Source organism: Euwallacea fornicatus, chromosome 9 (genome assembly GCF_040115645.1).
Source record: "Euwallacea fornicatus isolate EFF26 chromosome 9, ASM4011564v1, whole genome shotgun sequence".
NCBI classification, from domain to species: Eukaryota; Metazoa; Arthropoda; class Insecta; order Coleoptera; family Curculionidae; genus Euwallacea; species Euwallacea fornicatus.
In genome coordinates this window covers 813,241-835,126 of record NC_089549.1, presented here as the reverse complement: position 1 = coordinate 835,126, position 21,886 = coordinate 813,241, and the positions used below count along the sequence as shown (strand labels likewise).

Below are 21,886 nucleotides of genomic sequence, written 5' to 3'. Positions count from 1 at the left end.
TGCTTCACAATGGAGCGTCAAATGATTCAGCAAAAAGGTACAACGTTTGTCAATTAAAAAATTAATAACGAGCGACATCGCCTCAGCAATGCAAGCGCGTGCTCTTCGCGACATGCTTCGCAGCAAACGATCAACATCCTCCTGGAGTATTTCATTCCATGCTACCTCAAGATAATGTCGTAGGTCATCCACATTGTTTGGAGGCCTCGGTAACTTTCGAAGACCTACGACTGAAAGATGTTCGATGGGCATAGGTCCGGCGACCGTGCAGGCCAAGGCAGTATTTCCAACTGCGCTTCTTCCAGGTATTGTCGAGTAATGTTTGCACTATATGGTCTTGCATTATACCTGTTGGAAAATGCCATTTGGTAAAGCTTGCATGAAGGGTACTACTAATACTGGCCTCAGAGCGTTGTTAATGTAGCGACGTGCGTTTAGGGTGCTTGGAATGAACACAAGAGAAGATCTTCGACCGACACACATCGCACCCCAGGCCATGACACCAGGTGTTAAAGCTGTGGGGCGCCTTGCACAAAATTGCAAATTTCTTCTTTCACCTCAGTATCGTCCGACTCTTCTACGACCATCATTGATCCGTAAACAAAACGCGACTCGTCACTGAAGACGATGTTGTTCCACTCATGACTCCAATCAACTCGTTCTTGACGCCAGGCCAATCTGGAAGCTTGGTGTCGGGCGGTTAGTGGCAGTCGTGAATTTGGGCGGTATGAATGCAGGCGAAAAGACGAAATTCTTCTGTGGACTGTCGCCATCGACACCCGACGATTTAAAGCTCCCATCCAATCTACTGCAACAGACATTGTTGTTTGAAATCGATCACCGATGGCCATCCGTCTAAGAAGTCGATCTTCACGTGCATTGCTGCTACGGAGAGGACGTCCAGCTGGACGATGTTGCTGAACCCTTTCTTCAGACCATGAAGACCATATTCTAGCAATCGTGTCGCGGTTCCGATTCGTTCTTCGGGCAATCTCACGGAAAGAAAGTCCACCCTCCTTCATGCCGATGATTCGCCCTCTGTCGAAATCCGAAACGTGGGAAAAATTTCGACTCTGTCTCACTGGGGGCATCTTGAGATGTCTCGTTCACAGTTCAGCAACAAAATAAACTGATATTTCCATGTAAATATTATTTTATTTGTTTACAATTGAATAAAAAATCTAAAAGGTCAATGACAAAAAAACCACCGGCATTCTTTCTTTTTTACTGAAAGTCTGATCATTTGATACTCCATTGTGAAGCGTTATTTTGCCAAAGTCACAAGACTTAATTATTAGTATTACTGGGTGGTGCTTTTCATACTAGAGTGAGTGTATAATTGTTTTATTGATTAATATATTACAATTTTAATTAAAAATTTACATTTTAATAACCTCTTTTTATCATCTCAACAATATCCTCCATAAGCATCCTTAAAAACCCCCTATAGTGTTCATCACTCCATGCAACTTCCACAAACTTATCCCTGTGATCGTCCATATAATACTGCGCTTGGTCCTTACAACGTGTTATTTCTTCCCTTAAGTCTGGATCACTATGTATGATGTGAGCATAGAAGAACGCGTTAACTATTGACGCTGATTTAATACGATTTACCTCATCTTCAAAATCCTTCCTTGGTAGAATCGCAGTGAGATCCAAATCGAACTGCTTTAGGTTATCGGCAAAGCAATTGTAGTAATGATCGAGGAGTTCTGTCAAGTGGTTTGTTCTAGTGCTTTTCGTTGAGGAAACATAGATGAAGAACATGAGTTCAAAACATGGAGGGATGTACCTTAATAGCTGAAAATCGACCAAAATTGCCCTTACTGGGGAGCCGTTTTGGTCCGTTTTCAAGAGCATGTTTCCAACGTACATGTCTCCATGATTGATAACGTTCCTAATTTTCGTGGATGTTTTTATTTTTGAAAACATGTTTAAATAGAAATTCGTAAATGTTACTTCTAGTTCCGGTTCAGACATTCCAAGACTTTCCGTTAGCTCTGGCAATTTTTTTGCAACATGAAGAAGAGCTATGATAGCACCGTCAAACAGCTTCTTTAAATTACTTTCGTAAACCAAAAAAGACTCCTTCAGATACTCCTCATACTCCTGGTCAAACCTGAACTCTTTCCCGGTCTCTTTTTTAATTAGTTCCTCAACAATCATCCCAGCAGAGTGGAACTTGGCAAGCTTCTCCATAATTAACTTTAGCCCTTCCAACTCCAAAATCATGTTAGGTTTCAGTCCTTTATAGCCGAGTCCTCCGAGGTCCTCCAAGACTATCCCGTAATGCCTGACAAGGTAGCACTGAGGGGCAAAATCCAGAAAATCGTGTAATCCCATTTTCTTGTATAAAGTTAAGAGAGTTGTGTAGAAGAAGTGCTCTTTTTTCCCCACCCCTGTGTCGATGACATTCTTGAAAATCTCAGCTGTTGCCATGAGAATTTTGGTAAAAACTGTGAATTCCTGAAGTCGGTTTTGAAATTTTGTTTTCACGAAGAGGTGAAAGTATTCCCCCAAATGTCCATTTTTCTCATTTAACGGCACGAACCGGAAGTTTAAAAGCTCAAAGTCATCTGAGCAGAGTTTGTTCTTGACAATCTCATAAATGTCCTCTTGATGTAGCTGGGGATATTTTAAGAAGTTGTGAATGTTAGTCAACATTTCTGGATCCTTTGTAGTGTCAGCCACTGTGAATTTGACCACAGGTAGCAAATTTCTAATTTGAAGCTCTGCATGAGCTTCACTGAGTTTTTCGAGGCGCTTCGTTGCCTCTCTGAGAGAGTTGAAATAGAAGGAAATGAGTTGCTCAAAGTGCTTTTGCCTGAATTTTTCGTCGCTTAAAGAGAAGATATAAAGCAATGCGTCGTAGGCAAAGGGCATTAGGTGATTATTATCAGAAACTGCGTTCAAAAATATTGCTTTTTTTCTGTCGGCACTCAGGCAAACGTTCCTATTCCCAGCTCGCCAAAGACTTTTCACTAAAACCTGAGTCTGCAACAGCTCATTTAGTTTATTCTGCACCGTCTCTAATACTTCTGTTGTCCTACACTGCCCCAAGGAGTTGAACAAATCTGAACACAACACTCTGTCTGCAACATCGTTGACTGAATACTCAAAAATTTTCTGTGGTTCTACGAGATCTCCTTGAAGCTTCGCGAGAGACCTCAAAACAATCTTCAAGTGTTGGAGATTATTCCTCTGCAGGATTTCAAGATCCTTAACGATTTCTTTACCTGAGACACAACAATCTTCCTTTTGCATGGTTCGCATGTGGGATGATGCAGGCAGCAAATCCAAGGTGTTCTGATGGTGATGGTGATTCTCCATGGTTTTTGCGCACCGTCAAAAGCACGTACTCTATACTCGTATTCTCACTCGGCAAGTCTCATCTCCCCTTCACTCGCAGAGAGGAAATGGCTTTTGAAATCGGGCATTCGGGTATCAGATATTTATATTCGTTATTCTTCGAGCTAGAGAGATTATGCCTTATCTTTTGTCTATATGACAAAAAAAATGCTCTAATTTTTTGTTTTATTTTATCATTGAATTGTAATTATTTTAGTTCATCAAAATATCTTTGTTGTCTTCACAAATTTGTACTAAAATCTAGAATAATCGTATTATAATGACGTAAATCGTGACCGATTGTTTGAAAAGCAGTCTCTTTGAATGTTGTTGAATCAGCATTAGGCAGACAATAAAGGATTTTCTCTCATGAAACTGAAAACTTAAAATTTTTACATAGAAAATTATAAGTAACGATCATACATACAACGCTAAATAAGATAGTGAAAAATGTTGCAAATCATCTATGGTGTTGCAATCATATGGCGAAGGTCCTTTCGGATCTTATCCACACATTCAAATCCTTATGACGTATGGATTTTTTTCCGTGTAGTTAGCATGTATTTATTTACCTGAGTCTTAGTCCTGATATCCTTGATCGCCTTGATCATGTGAAGGCCCATTTCCACGCAGCAGTGAGCATGATCCGACCTCGGAGTGGGAAGTCCGGATACGCAATAATAGCAATCCCCCAGGAGTTTTATCCGGAGACAATGATTTTCCTGCGCAGGTAACTCTTAGCACGCAACTGCGCAGACACAGAAAACTTACCGCTGCTAGTTTGTCAAATCTGGCAAAAAGCTCGTTCAGAATTTTTACCAATTCTTGTGCGGTGCACTTCGTTGCCAGAACTGAGAACGAGAAAGGGCTCGAGGTTTTCAACATGAACGCTCATAAGACGACTTACCGGTAAAGCCTTTGATGTCTGCAAACAGTATGCTGACGTCCTCATATCGATGGATGTATATCTTGTGAAATTGATGAGGCTGAAAGTGTCCGCCCCTCTCTTCCTTTTCAATATCTTTAATCATCTCTTTGGCAACGAAATCCGGTAATACTACGCGATAAGAAGGAACACCTTGTGATAATGTGAACCATGGGAACACCCAAACATTTTACCTGACAAAAGTAACTTCTCCTGCTTTTCGTTCTCGGCCTGCGTCCTGTATCTCGTATCCATTGATCTGTGAGTTTCCAGGAAAGCCTTCCTCTGGCTGCGATCCGTTAAATACTTCGTGTACATACCAACAGTGTTGACGCAAAGATACAGAATTATATTGGCAGAAATTCGTTTTATTTTGCAGGAATCGGCCTCGTGTAGCTGAAAAATATGCACATTTTGCTTAGCTGGAGATAAATGCTGATTCCGTTCATTGTTATCATCAGATTGCATACGCCGTGGTCCAGGGAGATCCATTTTGAGTTACGCTGATTCTGGATCTTGTATTAAACCTATCACTCGTAATTTTGCATCTAGAGCATAAAAAAACGAAAAATTGCTATATGTATTGAAACTGGTCGAATTCGTGCGTCTGACATTCGGTTCCGAAGACGGCCATCGTGAGGCCCCTGTCCGGGTTCGCATCCACCATTGGTCGTTTCCTTCGATTCGATAAATTTTTGTCCATTTATTAGTAAGTCATTAACGTTCGTTAATTATTATTTGACATTAATGATCATATTTGACAGATTAATGCGTCAAATATGACGTCTCGACCTACAAATTTCGTCGACCAATGGCTTCTCTGTTATGCCGCAATAGGCGCGAACGCTATTAACGGATAATTGCACCAGTGCAACTGTGGCGAAGTGGAATTCGTAAAATATAGTGTTCGCCAAATTTGCACTAGTGTAAAATGCACATTGCCCGCGTTCTTTTTTTAACGAGACCCTTGTAATCCGTTAGTTATCCAACATTAGTGATTGCTTTCAATTCGTGTGAGTCCCTAAATGTTTAATAATTATCTTCGCTTTAGCCGGTTTTTGATAAATCGCCGTGAATCCGCCCATGTTCCCATATTAATGATAAAAAAACGTTCGTGATAAAGCGGTCTCGGCTAAATCAGCAACAGCAATTTGTCTTGGTTTGTACAATAATTACGAATCAAATAAAACCATTATTAAAATTTTGAATAAATTACGATGGAGTAAATAAATGTTTTTCATTTTGTTGATTGTTATTGCACCGAATGGATAAACAAATTAAACAATTAAACACGCATAATAAAATTTATGCCACTCCGTATATTCCACATACAGGTAAACCTGTGAGAAACGCATGATCTTCATGTACTACGTATTAGAAATGTAGTTAGCAATAAATCTATAATCCCAATAGGTGAATCTGTCCTACACGTTGGAGGGGAATTCATTTTCGTATGCGATTGTCCGTTTAATTAAATGACCACTATCAGGGGCATGTTGGTGTGTGTGTGTGGCGTATACACTTCCATACCTTTAATAGAGTTTTAGTGTTTTTTATCATCTTTTTTGAAGATCTAGGTGTTTAGCGAATATAACGTTTTTCACATTCGTAATTAATTTTTTGTGTGGCACTCTTTACCAGTTCTTTTCTTGTGTGGTGGTTCTGCCTTTGTAGTTTGGAACATCGTGTATTTTTTGTCCCAAAACTGTTCCAGAACCGAATTCTTTCACCGACCGCTTGACCTGGTCCGATATATCTACTACGTTTAGCATCAAAACGTCTATACTAGCTCAAGTTTGATTTTACTACGAACTGTTTCAGGTTGGGAAAACACTTATAACAATAATTATCAATTCGACACGAGTAAATAGATACGTGATTTTACGATAATACGTCACACGAGGCCTCTGAGGCAAAGAGGCTTGGACATGAAGCGATAATGCTTCGATTTTCGATGGCGTCTCGGCGTTTCCTCTCATTTCACTTGGGAAAATTGCGAAATGTCGACTGAAAATTTCGAAAGAAAAAATGGAAAAGTAACACCGTGCAATTCGACCGCTCCAATAATCTCTACTTGTGAGAGGCGTTATTTCGAGCTTTCCCAGAAACTCGGCGAAGTAATTGAATTTCCATTAAATCTCATTAAAATTTAACGCCTTGATGTGGAAACTATCCTTACCTTTCAAGGGAGCATTATTACAGATTCATATACTTTGACAAATCCTGATTGCTAGGTACCTACAAACTTGTAACTTAATTATTCAGGTCAAATCTATCTATTGGAAATGACAGAAGAAAGGAAATAATTATATAAATCTGCTTGTTGAGTCTTTAATTTATTAATTATTCCATTCGAAAATAATTATTAAAGGTTTAAGCATCTAAATTTAACTGCGTGCATACTGGAGTGCACCTCTGAGTTCTGAACCAATTTAGTGTTTCTGCAAAGTTCTCCGGACGGTTAGTACAGTTCAGAATATTGGTCTCAAGTTGATTTTTCCAAGTTCTTTTCCATAATCGCTTCCGAATTTTTTTTGCCATGAAATTAGACCTTGCTATCAATTATCTCTTTGAAAAATCTGATCCCTGGACAAAATTTGTGATTTGTACCTACTTTTTAAATTTTTGTCCCGGTTGCTGTCATGAATGAGGATGTTTACTTGCAAATAAATCCCCAAAATACTTAAATTTTTGCAACGCCGATAATTCAAACTCACACAAATCACATGCAAACTCCTCCGCTACTTCTTCTAAGACATCTTTGCATTTTTAAATTTTTTCTACCTCAAAAACCAATTCCTATCTCACCGAACTTCACCACTCACATAAACTTTAACCATCCTCAATTTGCATACAAATTTGTTATTCTATTGAATGCATCATCTTTAATACCTCTCAAGGTGTTATCAAGGCAAATCCTGCACAAAAGCTACATCAGACTTACCACAACAAATTTCCCTTAGCAGAGAGAGATTTACTGGACTAATTTTAAATTCAGAATATTGATATCAGCCTTTGTGAGGGGAGGATTCGTTCGTGTGTAATGTGTGGGTAGGTATATCGGTCAGTAATCTGTTCGGGGATAGGGGCGATTTCACTTGGATACCCTTCAAAGCTATGGTATAATTTGAAGAGGGTTATTAAGCAAATTTGGAAATAAAGTGAATAATAATAGATCTTTTGAACCTCCAATTATGTTTCATATGTCATAAATTTTCCGTCTCGGATAGATTTCGACTACAGCTAGAAATATAATTTAGCCAAATCGAATGCTGCTTATAGAAATGAAGGTGCTCCGTTTAACTGCAGGAGCCTCGCTCTATAAGCTCGAAAGGGATTTTTATTTATCACCGAAAGGGCAAAAATTGTTACTATAGTTAGACGATAAAACTCCCACCTGCATCGAACTGAAAAAATAAAGAAGGGAAACCAATTTTCACTGGAAATTACATGCCAAAAAACCCTGGTTGGTGCCCTTACCTAACAAAGAATGTTCTTTTAATTTTTTTCCATTACACCCCGATGATGAAAACTGAAATAAACTCTTTTAGCCGGATAATTGCTTTGCTTTCATATTTTGTTAGTAATTTGCTTAGTTCAGAGCGAAATGGGTTCGGAACATTAAAAAATAATATGCAAAGAAATTGAAAGCGTTAAGTTTACTTACGTCCTGTCTTTCGAAGTAGAACACCTTCACTATAACCAAAATTACGTGGCTTAAGGCTGATATACAGCCAGCTATGATGCACCAACGTAAGGGTAGAGGAAGCATGGCATATGAGACGAAAACGATGAAGAGGACATACCAGACTAGGCCTTCTTTGAGGCCAAAGCCTATTCCATCGCTCAGAATACCTAAAAGTAGAAAAGCGAACTGTAGTCTTAAGCGATTTGAACGTATGTAGAAATCGTCGGTAACTGTAAACGGAGGGTAATTTACGTGGAAATCAAAGTGTTTTGCCTGCATTGAATTTTTCTACACAAAAATATTCACCTATTTTTATATTAGATTTAAAACATTAAGCCATCTAAATCTGGATCGAATCAATATTTAATCTAATTACGGCTAAAACGGACATCGGGGCAACCTTATGCGTAAAATCCCAGGGTTTATAATTAAAATGTTAATATTTTCGAATGCGATATCGAAAATGAAAAATCGATTAATGAGATCGATCTAAAAATTGATTTAACTTTGATCTGCGACAGAATTTTGATGTTGATCTCTTTTTAAACTCAAACGAGTTGGAGGCGATAGATCATTCGGGATCAGGAACGTATCTTCAATTGATCGTGCACGGTGTCCTTCGCAATATTGACATTATCAGTAAACTCGCTTATAACCGAGACATGTTAATCTCAGAATGGCGGTCATGTGGTCACAGTTCATTACTTCGCAATGTAAGAATAGATGCACTTGAATGTATTATCTTCGAGTTGCTCTTTCCAGGCATAAGCGAATCTCTGATTTCTGTTACGTAATCTTCAACTATTCGTCAGGAATCAACATGTTTTATCACCAATTGAAAAACGACGTCACGTAATTTTATTTGAAATAATTTTCAGCGCCATTTCAGAAAGAGTGTTATTCCCCATTCTGTCAAGAACGGGACCTCGTTTCGTGAATTTCATCGTCGGTAATAACGTCAAAATGATTATATCGTCACCATGCCCGTAACTTACTTTGTCCTATAAAAAACAACTTTTAAACAGAAATTGAAGCTCAGTTGGCGTCGAGCTGAAAATCCAAATTCGAAGCTCGAAAAGCTGCACTTTCACCTTGACACACCTGCGACTGGTCTCAATGAAACATTTGCCATGAACGTTTAATGAGGGATTTTAACGCAGGAGAATTCGACTGAGCAGTGATATTCATCTTTTCTAGGTTGATTTGTTTTGGCCAAATTGCAAGAGTCAACATATTTCACCTCGACGAGTAGAGATGCATTTCTTTTCAAATTACCTCTAACATGCCCATTTCTCAAACACCTGCCGTCATGGTTTATTCGAAAAATTACTAAACGACGTTACCATAAAGGATTTCTTCGTCTTTAAATGACATGGATTCATTGTGAAACGAAAATGGTCAGCCGCGGCACATTTCGAACTTTATAACGACGGAACTTCGAAGCCAGATTAGTTAACAGTAACAGTCTTAATGGACCAATTTCAAATTCAAATGTAGCGGTTTTTCCGAGGCTCAGTTGAGGCCCATGGCAATATTCCACACAATTTCGAACTATAAATGAGTTTATTACTCACCGACTTTTATAACTTTGAGTCGTTCTCGGGATTTATTGCGGCAGACAATATAACTCCATGTTATAAATAAAAATAACTTTGAAAGGGTTTAAGTTGTAGGAACCCGTGAAGTAGACGAGTGGCAAAGAACTACTCTTAGGAACAGTTTTTACTGTGTTTTTACAACTTACTCTGTATTGTAAGTAAAAGCCAAGTGCAAGCGGCAGCCCAATGCAGATAGTTATTAGCGAAACATCTCCACCAACCCAAAACGCACACCGCAATGTTGATGGACATGCAACAAACTGACCAGACAATTCCTATGGTCGTGTTGTCGTCGTCCAGATTTACTCCAGTGGGTCTGGCCACCCACACAATGATCAATGCCACCTGCAACACGTAAGAAGACAATGTTAAATATGACTTCAACATGCCTGCTTAAATACGAAATTGAAGCCTTTACTCGACCGACGTCTATATTTGTCTTTCGTTGGCTGTAATATGGGAAATGGTAAAATAACTGAAGATGTCCAATAAGCCGAGTTCGAGGGAGACACTTTGGGCTGCAGGCGAGTGAGCAATAATTCCGTCGTTATCCATGTTATCTATGACGTCATCACTTCTCTTCGATAAAATCCGCGACGGTGATTAAGTGCGATGAAACAAATTTTGTTTCCGCATAATCAAAAATTATACTCCCAAATTGATCTACTCCTGGGGTAATATCCACATATCATTAACCAGCAGTGGACTGTCCAAATGCCTTTGGTCAGTGCAACGGTCACGAACCACTTAACGGACATTTTTAATCGAGACGTTTGCATGGTACTAATTAAATACGAAATGTTCTTTTTGCTCTAAATTCCTAATTGCTAATGCCTACATTAAATTGTCGTTTAAACGTATTCAATTAATATCGATTTAATTTAAATCTAATCTAATGCTCTCAGTTCCGTGTTTTACTCCGTAAGTTACTATAACACAGGAAAGTTTGTTAGTTCTCCAAACTTTTCTCATTAGAAGAAGTGTCGACTTTGCTTTTGTTGCAACTTGGGTAAACTTAAATATACGAAAAACCTCCACACAGCTTTTTAATGGGCCGATAGTACTTTGCGAAATAATAAAAATATGCTAATAGGTCCATGGTCAAAAATGCACCATTCTCGATACGCAGGGTGGCAGAGTTTCACACTTCTTTTCACATTTGGTGCTTTCTCGCGCATGCTCCGGGCCAAATTTTGACAATTACGTGCACCCGTTTTCTCTAAGACCCTCCACAACAAAATGTCAAAATCTTCGGCAGCCACACACAGGATGTTCCGTTTTCGGGGTCACGTTCTATTTGATGCGTTTTGCAGTGCATCGAGATGGTGCATTCGTTGCATGTACTCCACCCTGTAGTTAAACGATTTAAAAGCAATTACATCAAATATCAATGTCTGATAAATCAAACATTGGAGAAATATCTGGGACCGGACCCGATAATAATAGAGCTGAGTGTAATGCTCCTTATGAAACTGACGAGACCTGAGCTAACCGAGTTTAACCGTACAGCGAGCTTTATCGAATGGTCTGGAATTAATGTCGAAATCAATCTCCTCTCGAATCGCCTGTTTGCTTTCCACATAAAGTACTGTCTTAGCATATTTACTCGGATATAATGGATGTTTGCCTTGTTCCGGATATGCCGTTCACCTGCCGTCCTCAATAAAGGACAGTTCTACCAATATCTCTCGTAGGATGACTCGTAAATTAGTTTCATAATCCGTTCAAGACCAAAAAACTGTGGACTGAAACAATTTTCCTCCGATCCAGGATCATAGGAATAAATCCAATTTTAAGCAGTTGAGAGTAGGTTTTAACGGCACCCGAAACTCGGGCTAAATTAATTTAAACTATATTTTAACAAAACTTTGCAATTAAAGAGTTAAATTAATTGCAAAATTTAATAAAATTTAATCTTGGAAAATAAGCGGAGAAATCAGGTATGTGCGGGGCCTCCATTTAAAGACTATTATTTCAGTAAACGGACAAGTTCCCTCCGTGGCTTTGAACGTTCCTTCATGCCATAGCAGTCAAGTTAAATTGTTTTAAGCTTACCTTCAAAAGCAGATCAACAATGTTGACTATAATTAAAGCCTTTTGGCGTTGCCTATGGGAATACTTTAGGTAAGCCAGTTCTAGGTGCTTGCAGTGGAAGCTGTTGGTGAGGCTCGGCCAATATATTCCCTTGTACATGAGGCCTTTCTTGAAGAGGGAGGCGAAATCGGCTGGAGGAAAGGGACAACTTTGAAAATGTATAATGTTTCAACTTTAAAGGAATAGTGATTATGACTTTGGAATTTTGAACGTTTATGCAAAGGTAGGGGCACGACGAGCAAATGTAAGAACTAAAAACAAGAAAGGAGAAATTAAGTGAGTAATAAAATTCAAAAGTAAAAACGTTAGATAGAAATATTTATCATCTTTCTCTTTAAAATTGGAAAGTATTTTATCCATTCGTTCCATTTGCTGGTTCTGTCCGACGTATTCTTCCACGAATCCATGCATCTCCACGGTGTCTGCTCCTTGGTACGTTCGGGAAATGCTTTAGGACATCGTCTAAATTTCCGGCAACAAAAAAACATCTGTAATTAAGAATTTTCGAGTTATCCATCATGGGCTGCCGCAGGACAAGAGCATCAGTGTTGCAAATGAAGGTTGGGCTGGCCGCAAAGTCGTTCCGTATTTTCCAGCATCAATGGAAAACAATTATTTTTCATTTGGGGTAAATTTATGAACGCTGTCCTCAGAAAAACTAGACTCGTTTCCGGCAAAAAACTGACTCGTGTACGTTCGCACATTTTCGTCAGGCACAAAGGTTTTTCCGTTAAGGGCATCATGCAGCGATCGAAACCGACGACAATCCAACGGTGCTAGGTCTGGGAAATACGGGGACGCGGCCTAAACATTCCGTGAAAATAGTACCGATTTTCCGCAGGGGGCGAAACTTGTGTGTAGGGTTATCCTCCGGGTGAAACACAACACCTTTACGGGTCCCTATTTGTCCAGTTGACGACACCCTTGCAACTTCAACAGGCGAATAAAATTACTGTTCTTCGGTGAATATCCGCTTTTGGAGTGTTTTGGGCTGGCAGGCAAACTCGCTCAATGGAAAAACACGCCGTGACTTTCCATAAATCCATAAATCCAACGTCAATTAGAACGGCGTTCCGACATGCAGGGGGCAGAGTGGGCAGAGTGCCAACACGGTAAATTACGAATAAACTCTTACGTTTAACAGCGGAATCATCTGAATCTTCATAATATGCCTTGTCCTGTGTAAAACAATCCAGGTACAAATCAGCTTTCTTCTCGCAAATGCCGTTTGCAGGAAACGCATCATCCGCATTCATGGAAAAGCAGGACTCTTTATTTAACTTGTTGTTTTGCTTTTCCTGAAACAAAGCACATTTCAAACTTGGATGAATGTCAAAGAGCCCCCTTAATTACGTCGGATGACTTTTCATTTAGCTTTAAAGAGATTTTTGAATGTTGGAAATTCGAATGCGTTCTTGATATCACAGTGTCCCCAAATGTCGCATGGATACCTACATTGTTCCAATTATTACAATTTTCGTTGATGTTATTAAGTGCGAAGCCCTTCGGCGATGAGGGAGGAGTCAGTGTAATGGATATGTCTTGGAGTTTCGCTTTATCCACGATGGAGAGAGCGATTGCAGACAGTCTACTTCTGCGTCTTTCTTTCGAAACCGTCCGCACGGCTTTCTCCCACAGCACTTTACCGTTTTTCTTCTTATTATTCCTGAAACAAACACAAATAATTTTTAATGGAAAATTGGGGATTTGTTAACTACAGGCCAAATGGCAATTAATTAGGCGCTTTGTGATTAAAATTAATTAAAAGCAACCGAATGCCGATAAAACGTAACCAATTTTCGCGTTTGGACGCCGGGCGAATTTCACCCTCTTTCCGCCCATTCTGAGGGTTTACTCCCGTTGATGAAGTCGCAAAAATACGCGTGAACTAAATTTATGACGAATAATTTCAATGGAATTAGCAAGAACTAAGCAAAGCTCGACACTTCCGGGCTCCCACTTTGCGGAACCAGGGTTCCACTTTAATATTAAACTTCCACGTAATGTATTCTGCATAAGGGCCTCCGTGTTTGTTCGCCAATTAGCTCAATAAACATGGAATCGAGACAAGGAATTTCCGGTCTTGTAACCTCGTTCTGTGTAATCAACGACCTGAGCTCTATTATTTCGATTTTATATCCAATATATTAGATAATCCAACAGACTTATCCCTAAAGTAGGTACTTCACTTCACCCGATATTAAATTCGTAGGGATGTTTAAGAAGACAGTAAATGAAATTTATGTGGTTGACCTAACATACGTTCAACCTATTCTTTGAAAATCCATGGTGGAGGAAATTAAGTGGATGTATTTCATTGCGGGAACGTCATGCAGGTACCGTTAACGGAGCGCAGCCAGCAATGGATTACACTTTCGGGCTTAAGAGATTCCGTGAGAAAATGAAATTGAGTTCGTTTTGAATTTCATTCACGTTGATCATATCATTTTTATGATCGATCCTGGTTGGGTTTTGCCGTGGTTGGCTCGTAGGCCACCGTCGATTCCTTTCGAAAACGTTCGTGAAAAGCCTCAAACTGTATTAGGAGTTGGAATTAATTCGTAGCGTTTTTTTTAAGAAAAAAATTTATTGATTTTAAATGAAAATAAAAAAAATACATTAATTAAAGTATTGCCCATCGCTTTATGCTACTTTTGACCATCTTTCGGGCAGGGCACGATTACCGCGTCGGAAGAACGCGCTGTCTTTGGATGCAATCCATGAATCGACCCATTTTTGACAATCTTCGTAAGAAGTGGACTTCTGCTCAGACAGACTGTGAGCCATCGAACGAAACAAACAATAATCAGATGGAGCAACATCTGGAGAATACGGCGGGTGGGGCAGGATTTCCCATTTAAGTCTTTCCAGGTATGTTTGTACCGGTTTGCGAGGTGCGGACGAGCATTGTCGCGCAGCAAAACGACTTTGTCGTGTCTTTTGGAGTATTCCGGCCATTTTTCTTTCAATGCATGGCTCAATCGCATCAGTTGTAGTCGGTAGCGGTCTCCAGTTATGGTATCATTCAGTTTCAACAGTTCATAATAAATCACACCCCTCTGATCCCACCAAATACAGGGCAGAAGCTTAGACCCATGGATATTCGGCTTTGCCACTGATGTTGCCCGGGCTTAACCCATGACTTCCTGCGCTTCGGATTGTCGTAACGGATCCATTTTTCATCACCAGTGACAATCCGACGCAAAAAACCTTTTCCTTTTTCCCGTTGAAGCAGCAGTTCGCACGTCAAAAAACGCCCCTCAATGTCCCTTGGTTTCAGTTCATATGGAACCCAATGTCCTTCCTTTTGGATCATACCCAAAGTTTTAAGACGTTTTCCCACCGTTGATAAGTCAACTCCCAACGATGTAGACGATTCTGGAAGTGTTTGACATGGGTCTTCGCTGAGCAACGCCTCCAAAGCATCGTCTTCAAATTTTTTTGGCTGACCAGGTCGCTCCTTGTCAACCAAGTCGAAATCACCAGCTTTAAAACGTGCAAACCACTTCCGACACGCTTGTTCAGCTAGAGCAGGTTTATCATATACTTCCACTAGAATACGATGAGCTTCAGCAGCACTTTCGTTCATATTAAAGTAATGAAGTAAAATTCCCCGCAAAAACCCTTTATTCGGCAAAGCAAATGACCTCAAATGACCGCTGTTTCACGGTAAGTATATTATTGTAGATAACAACGAAATACTGTACTACCTATACCATCTCTTGTAGAACGCGACGAATTAATTCCAACTCCTAATACATTATCCACATTAAACTTATACGCGAGATATATCATACAGGGTGTGACGTATCGTCGGTGAGATATGTCGGGGAGCAATAGCGTTTAGGAGAATGGTTAAGCAATCCTAGAAGACTCGCACCATTGTCGTTATACGGGGTGGCATCATTTTCCCTCATATTTTACGACATTAATTTTATTCGTAAGGAATTTGGTTAAATCTTACGAAATGCCTCGGACAGGTGATAGCGGAGCGGGATGATTGTTTTTTTGTTTACTTCCTTCGAATTGCTGATTTGCATCAGTAGATACTTTTGCAAGTTCTGCGAAAACATAAAAACACTTCGAGAGGCCTAGAAGTTGAACAATTGAAAACAGAATTGAAATTCCGCAGCGGAATTCATACAGAGCGTTCCAGAAAATGTGTAAACCCAACTATTTTCGAACGGTCTGTTTCGTGCCGTTTCAACGCCTGAAATGCCCTTTGAGGTCTGCTTTAGATTGTCATTATTGGGAACCCTAACAATATTGTGTCGAATTAACAAGGGTCGCGATAGTCAGAAGACAAACATTATTCAGTCAATTACCCTCAAAACTCATACGTTAACAAAAGGGAATTCGAACTTGCCATTTAAGCTAATTCAACTTCAAATGCCGAATCCATGTAATTGGAACGTAATGCCGAATATAATGAAAACAACAAACCAACGAATATCTCATTATATGATCGCAGAGGTGAATGGAAGTTCTTTGTGGTAATAACTTTAAAGGTAAATTTAGCAAACGCTGCTCAAATTCTAATGGTGAAAAATATCGGATTTAATCGGAGTTAAAGCGACGGGGATACACGTGAATGTAACTAGGGCCCATGGGTGTTTACCGTTACGGCCCGATAGCTCGTTTCTCCATGTGAAAATTGAAATCATCTCCGAAACTAAGTGGTTTCAGGCTTGGGTTATATGAGGAAGTTAGTTTATTTATGCGAAACCCTCACAGGTGGTGTGGACTTTAATTTGGGTCGAGATTGTTATAGTTTCTCTAACCCAGAGAGTTGGGTGAGTTTGATAATTATTTTGGAAGTGTGCGGTTTTCACATAGTTACCTCAAAAAAAAAGTGGAGATTTATGCATGTACAAATGTGGCCTAACGCATGCGCCGGGTGTAACTTGTCATCCCCCCAGATTTCTCCACGTTTCTTTAGCGTGCGTGTACAATGCATGTCGCCTCCCCATTGGCTGGAAGTTGCTCTGATTTTTACTCTACCCGTAATGTATTCACGAAACAAAAACAAGTAAAAACTTTCTTGAAAAAATAGATGGACCCATGGACCTCGTGTTTCGGCCTTCCGCTCTTTATACCTGTGTCGCAGAGTTTGTCAAACTTTTCTCTTTAATGCAAATTTCATTGCGGTGCCCGTGCATGGGCGCAAAAATCCTCAAAAGGGCATTTGGAAACTGAACAAACAGGGTAATTTCAATAATTAGGCTCCGCCCAATGTATGTTGGGATGATACGTAACTTCGAATTGGTTCTGGGTTTCAGTATGACGTTTTTATGGTACAGGCCGTCAGAGAGGAAATATTGCGTTATCTCAGTTGGTTAACAGATTATTCGTGGAAGCAGAAGGTGCCAAAGAGACTGAACCCTAATCGAGTCCCCAATAATATCCAACGTAAAAATAAATAGTAAGAAAACCTTCAGGTCCATCGAAACGTGGAATCGTGTTTATATATTTACCGTAAATATTCAATTGAGTTGCTTACATAAGTCAGAAACGTGTTACCAGTAAGAATCACAAAACACTCTCACGTCGAAACGTGCCAATTTATACCGGGTGAGTCGGGAGGATCGTGCCAAACTTCAGGAGCGTGTCGTACATGAAAAATAAATGTAAAAAAACTCAAATGTCGTAATCCGATTTTCGTTTGTTTGCAAGTTGTAGCGTAAACAAAATTAAAACATAAAGATTAAGCAACATTTAGACGAAACGTTTCCTGGACGTTGGATTGGTCGTGGTGGCCCCATTAGTTGGCCTCCAAGGTCTCCAGACCTCACACCACTAGACTATTGTTTGTGGGGTCGGTTTAAAACTGAAGTGTACAGAGTAAAAGAGGACACTCGAGATGCACTAATTCAACGCATTAGAAATGCTGCAGCTGCCATTAAAGGAAGACATGAAACCATCAGGAGCGCAACGAATGCTCTTCATAGACGAAGCCGAAAATGTTTAGAAGTTAATGGCGATATTTTTGAACATTTACTGTGATGTCCAAACGTTAATTTATGGAATTTCTTATGAAATTTATAAATTTTTTTTATTTTATGTTTTAATTTTATTTATGCTACAACTTGCAAACAAACGAAAATCGGATGACAACATTTGAGTTTTTTTACATTTATTTTTCATGTACGACGCGCTCCTGAAGTTTGGCACGATCCTCCCGACTCACACTGTATAGTGACTCTTAGTTCCGAAACTAGTGAAAAAACGATGCTCAATTGGCGCCCAGCAACAACGAAACGAACCCCCATGTCGGTAAATTTGCCCGGAACATCTTATTTTTGGTTCAGAAGCGTTCGGTCAAGCGTTGTACAGTCGTTTGAGGGACACCCTGTATATCCCCAAAGACGTTCAGTTTCAAAACTAAATTGCCCGATGGACATTTTTCTGTCTCCAAATGCGCCACTCGTTTAAGGAATTTGTATCTCTCGTATTTCTATCCAACATTGTCCTACAACCCAGGACAATAATAATATTTTTTATCTGATAAAAAGAGCATCTGGTGCAAATTGGAGTGTACCCCAGTTTGGATTAGTGAAAGGGGAAATTACGATTATTGCCAATGTGTAATCAACAATTTATTTGGCTGGTTTACGAGTCCGTAGATGTTTTCGTGGGGATGCATTAGCCAAATTAAAAAGTAGGAAATTCCGAATTGGCCGTCCAACCTCGGGCCATCAAGAAATCTCTATGATACATCTCAGCGTAAAAAATTAATTCGTGATGAAGAGAAAATGAACAGGAAAATTAAAATTTAATCAGAGATTCGATTAGGGGCTTTTCTTCTCAAGAACTCAATTACACGAACGCTTCAATTTACATTATAAAAGTGGAGGCATGGGGGCGCGTCAAATTTCCTATATTTTTATCACTCCAGGCCTCATTACGTGCACCTCCAGTGTTAGTTCACCGCAGAAACCCCCATTTAATTAAACTGCGACATGAGTTAGTGCTTTGTATAGTACTCGTGTGCACACAGACACAATCGTCACCTTCTTTGCCGAATTGCGACATCTGAGCAAACACGACACCGTCTAAGGCCCCAACGTAAACATCAATAGCTCAAATTGCGTTAGGAACAAAGTTGACGGGATAAGATAATTTTGCGGGTGGTTATTGGGGTTTTGATTATTAAACTACAGTAATTGGGGGGGGGGACACACGTTGGAGGTTCGAGCAACACACGACAGCCGGCGCACAAATCGTTTTACCACCTCGTGCGCATGAATAATTTAACAGGCGGTCTCAGTCGAAAAACCCGATGGAGCGTAAATTGAAAGTGCCCTCGGTTTGTGAACTTCCTTGCTCTTCAAATTGTGAATTCGATTTATACGGGCTTTATCTAATAAATGGAGGACCAGCGCAACGGAAAGAACTTCGGTGACTAAAAATAACAAGCTCGGAGTCAATTTAAAATTGAAGCAAATGGGCATTTGTGGGCTTTCGTCCAAAAAAATCTTGTTATTGTACAGACGAAAATATCTGAATCGAACTACCTGCTTTTCTGCCGGCTTGCCGATATCTCCCTTAACTAGTTAAAGGGCTCCTAGGCTTATTTGGTTATTTCCAGGGAGTATTTCCCAACCCTTTAAAGTGGCTTAAATACCAGAATAATAAATTAGGGTTTCATTAGGTTTTCGGTAAAGGCAATTTTCCGTAACTCCATTAAATCAGCAGCAAAACAGTGGAAGTACCTTTGATATCGCGCTTTGTTTCCCTATTAAAATAATTGTAAGGTAAAGCTCGTGTGTAATTAGAGCTTCGGATGTTGTTGGGACCGAAGATGAATTAATGTCTTTGGAGTGACTCCGGAGGCATTAAAACTTTTATGTCACCGGGAAGATGAATAATTTTAACATTTCACGTTTTCATTCCACACCTAAGCTGCGATTATACAATTTCATATCTCGCTAATTCACGGTTGCAAATGTAACTTTAGTGCATGACAGCACGTGCAAACAAATTACGTTTGCGATTATGAATTAGTCATATGAAGCTGAATAATTCCGGCAGTGGCAGTAATTTTAGGATCCGACCGTATGCATTACAATGCCATTCGCTTATACTGGGTGTCCAGTTGAAGATTGTTTTATTTGAAATAAAAGGGTATTAGGAATTAACTGGGCAAAATCCATAACGGAAACTTGGACTAATCCAATTATAATTCCAATCCCGATTTGAAATTGCAACTGGCATATTTTGCTTGTAAGGAGATTTGTCCAATCTACATGGTTTAAACCTCGGGGGTATGATACCAGTACATTCAACAGGATTCGTAATTGATAATTTCCATATCTCCATGCCTCTTACATTTATTTATCTCACTATTGAGATCGTATACGGGGTGTGCTTAAAAGTGCCCAGGCCAGTTTAAGGTTTTGTTATTAAACTTGGGTCGATCGAGCAGGGAAGTACTGGGCGCGATGAAGTTTAAATAATCTTTTAAAGTGGTCATCGTACGGATTTGAAGTTCTCACGCTTCGTAATTCTCTCAATTTTACCGGGCCTCGTCGGCCTCAAAAAACGAGAAAACGTATTATTTCAGTCGAACGTTTCGCCGTAACGTCCTTTTTTCCTCGTGGATTTGGAGTTACTGAGGACAGTGTCACTCTTTCTCCCCAGCACCAACGTCTGCATTCGTGGAAAAAGATCAAAGCAATTGACAGCCGGATCCGCAACGCGTCGACAGTGACGATTTATCCATCAGCGACAATCCCGGGTCGTTACAGGCTGCTGGAAAAAAAAAACTCGAAGTTTTTAGGGGGTGAGCGCCCCGGGGGAATCCCACGCCATCCTGGACTCCCTGAAGACTGGGTGTCCTTTGAAAATATTCCTTGGGACAAAAAAAATTTAAGTTTCAGAAGTAAAGCTTTGCAGCGGCTCCTGGTGAGTGTAAAAGGAAACCTGAGGTTTTGGGAGGTGGGTGTCTGGGGGGACTTTGTCCACGATGTATTCGAACACGACAAGGCCGGGGGGAGAGTGCCTGGGCCCAATCCCGCACTACATGGTCGCCAGAATACCATACCGGGTGTCTTAGGAAGATTTAGCTGGAAAAAAATTAGTTCAGGTTAGTCTTTAGGTTTTGTTTAATTTCGAAAAGTTCTCTTATTCGTGCTCTTAGGACACTAATCCATTTGTTCTTCGTTCAGAAACGACATTTTCACTTAGTATATAAAAAAAACTAACTAAACACCCTTTTCGTTAATAAATTGCTCCCTAGTTCCCAGAAAAAGTGCTCTCCGCTCCTCCCTTCGTTCCACCGACCACAGTAGAAAACCAATTTTTAGCTTTTAGTACAAAATTAATAGCACAAAAGGAAAATTTGTTATTAATTGTTTAATGACAAATTCATTAAATACGAATTTACCCATGAAACATGGAACTATACAATTTCGGCTTTATTAATGGTAGATCTCCAAACGATAAATCTATCCTGCTATTTCAATGAAACAACAGAAGGAAAATTAATATACATTGGAGGGATTAAACTTTTAAATCAAGAGCTTTATTCATGCAACATCCAAAAGCTGATGTTTCATTTAAACAAATTCTATTAGGAAAACGTTATAAACAGCAGGCGATTCGAACAAATTTAACTATAAATAATGAATTGTTTACATGTGTAATTGATTTTATACTTTAGAGCTCCATCGACGAACTGATTAAGTCAAATTTGAACGGCGATAATGAATAGACTACGAACATGCCTGGTTGATTAGTTAACGGTCCAAGTGAGTTCGTCCAGTAAACTCGTTTCAAAGTTATTGAAAACATTTTCTCGTATTTTCCTCTCAGTCCTCAAAGTTCTGCAAAGTTTCGTCATTCATCATTTTTAAAAGCCAGTAAACCAGTCAAAATAACACAAAATCCAATATCTCTTGTATTAAGTTAAAACCAGCCACGTGCAAGTAGCTGTTCTACGAAAGCTTCCTGCGGTAACGTAATTTCAATGTAATTTTGACACATTCATGGTGCTTTCGTTTCAGTTCTCATTGTTTTGTTTTCGCTTAGTAAATCCATTTTGTAAGAAATATTGCTTGGGTGACACAGTTAGAGTAAGTGGATTAAATCGAGCCTTCAAGTATGCTTAAGAGTTCGCACTAAAGATGTGCGGCAAAAAAAGTGCTTGCGGTCGAGAAAGGAAGAATTAAATAATGATCTCTCAAAAGGGGCTCAAATTTCATATGCGCCGATTGTCTCCAAGGGAACGCA

At 39.6% G+C, this 21,886-nt stretch overlaps 2 protein-coding genes across 2 annotated transcripts in view; both read right to left on the bottom strand.

Moving 5' to 3' along the window:
* Adcy8 (adenylyl cyclase 78C) overlaps positions 1 to 21,886 on the bottom strand; it is a 47,122-nt gene that overhangs the window by 18,085 nt on the left and 7,151 nt on the right. The window contains exons 3-11 of the mRNA XM_066285722.1: positions 13,112 to 13,322; positions 12,792 to 12,954; positions 11,618 to 11,787; positions 9,709 to 9,907; positions 7,944 to 8,131; positions 4,471 to 4,672; positions 4,259 to 4,408; positions 4,123 to 4,202; positions 3,924 to 4,073 (exon numbers count right to left, since the gene is read on the bottom strand). Of these exons, the coding sequence (XP_066141819.1) occupies positions 3,924 to 4,073; positions 4,123 to 4,202; positions 4,259 to 4,408; positions 4,471 to 4,672; positions 7,944 to 8,131; positions 9,709 to 9,907; positions 11,618 to 11,787; positions 12,792 to 12,954; positions 13,112 to 13,322 (1,513 nt within the window). The remainder of the gene's footprint in view (positions 1 to 3,923; positions 4,074 to 4,122; positions 4,203 to 4,258; positions 4,409 to 4,470; positions 4,673 to 7,943; positions 8,132 to 9,708; positions 9,908 to 11,617; positions 11,788 to 12,791; positions 12,955 to 13,111; positions 13,323 to 21,886) is intronic.
* On the bottom strand, positions 1,136 to 3,438 carry LOC136341106 (uncharacterized). Its single transcript, XM_066285727.1, has one exon. The coding sequence runs from the start codon at positions 3,331 to 3,333 to the stop codon at positions 1,387 to 1,389; it is 1,947 nt and encodes a 648-aa protein (XP_066141824.1). The 5' UTR covers positions 3,334 to 3,438; the 3' UTR covers positions 1,136 to 1,386.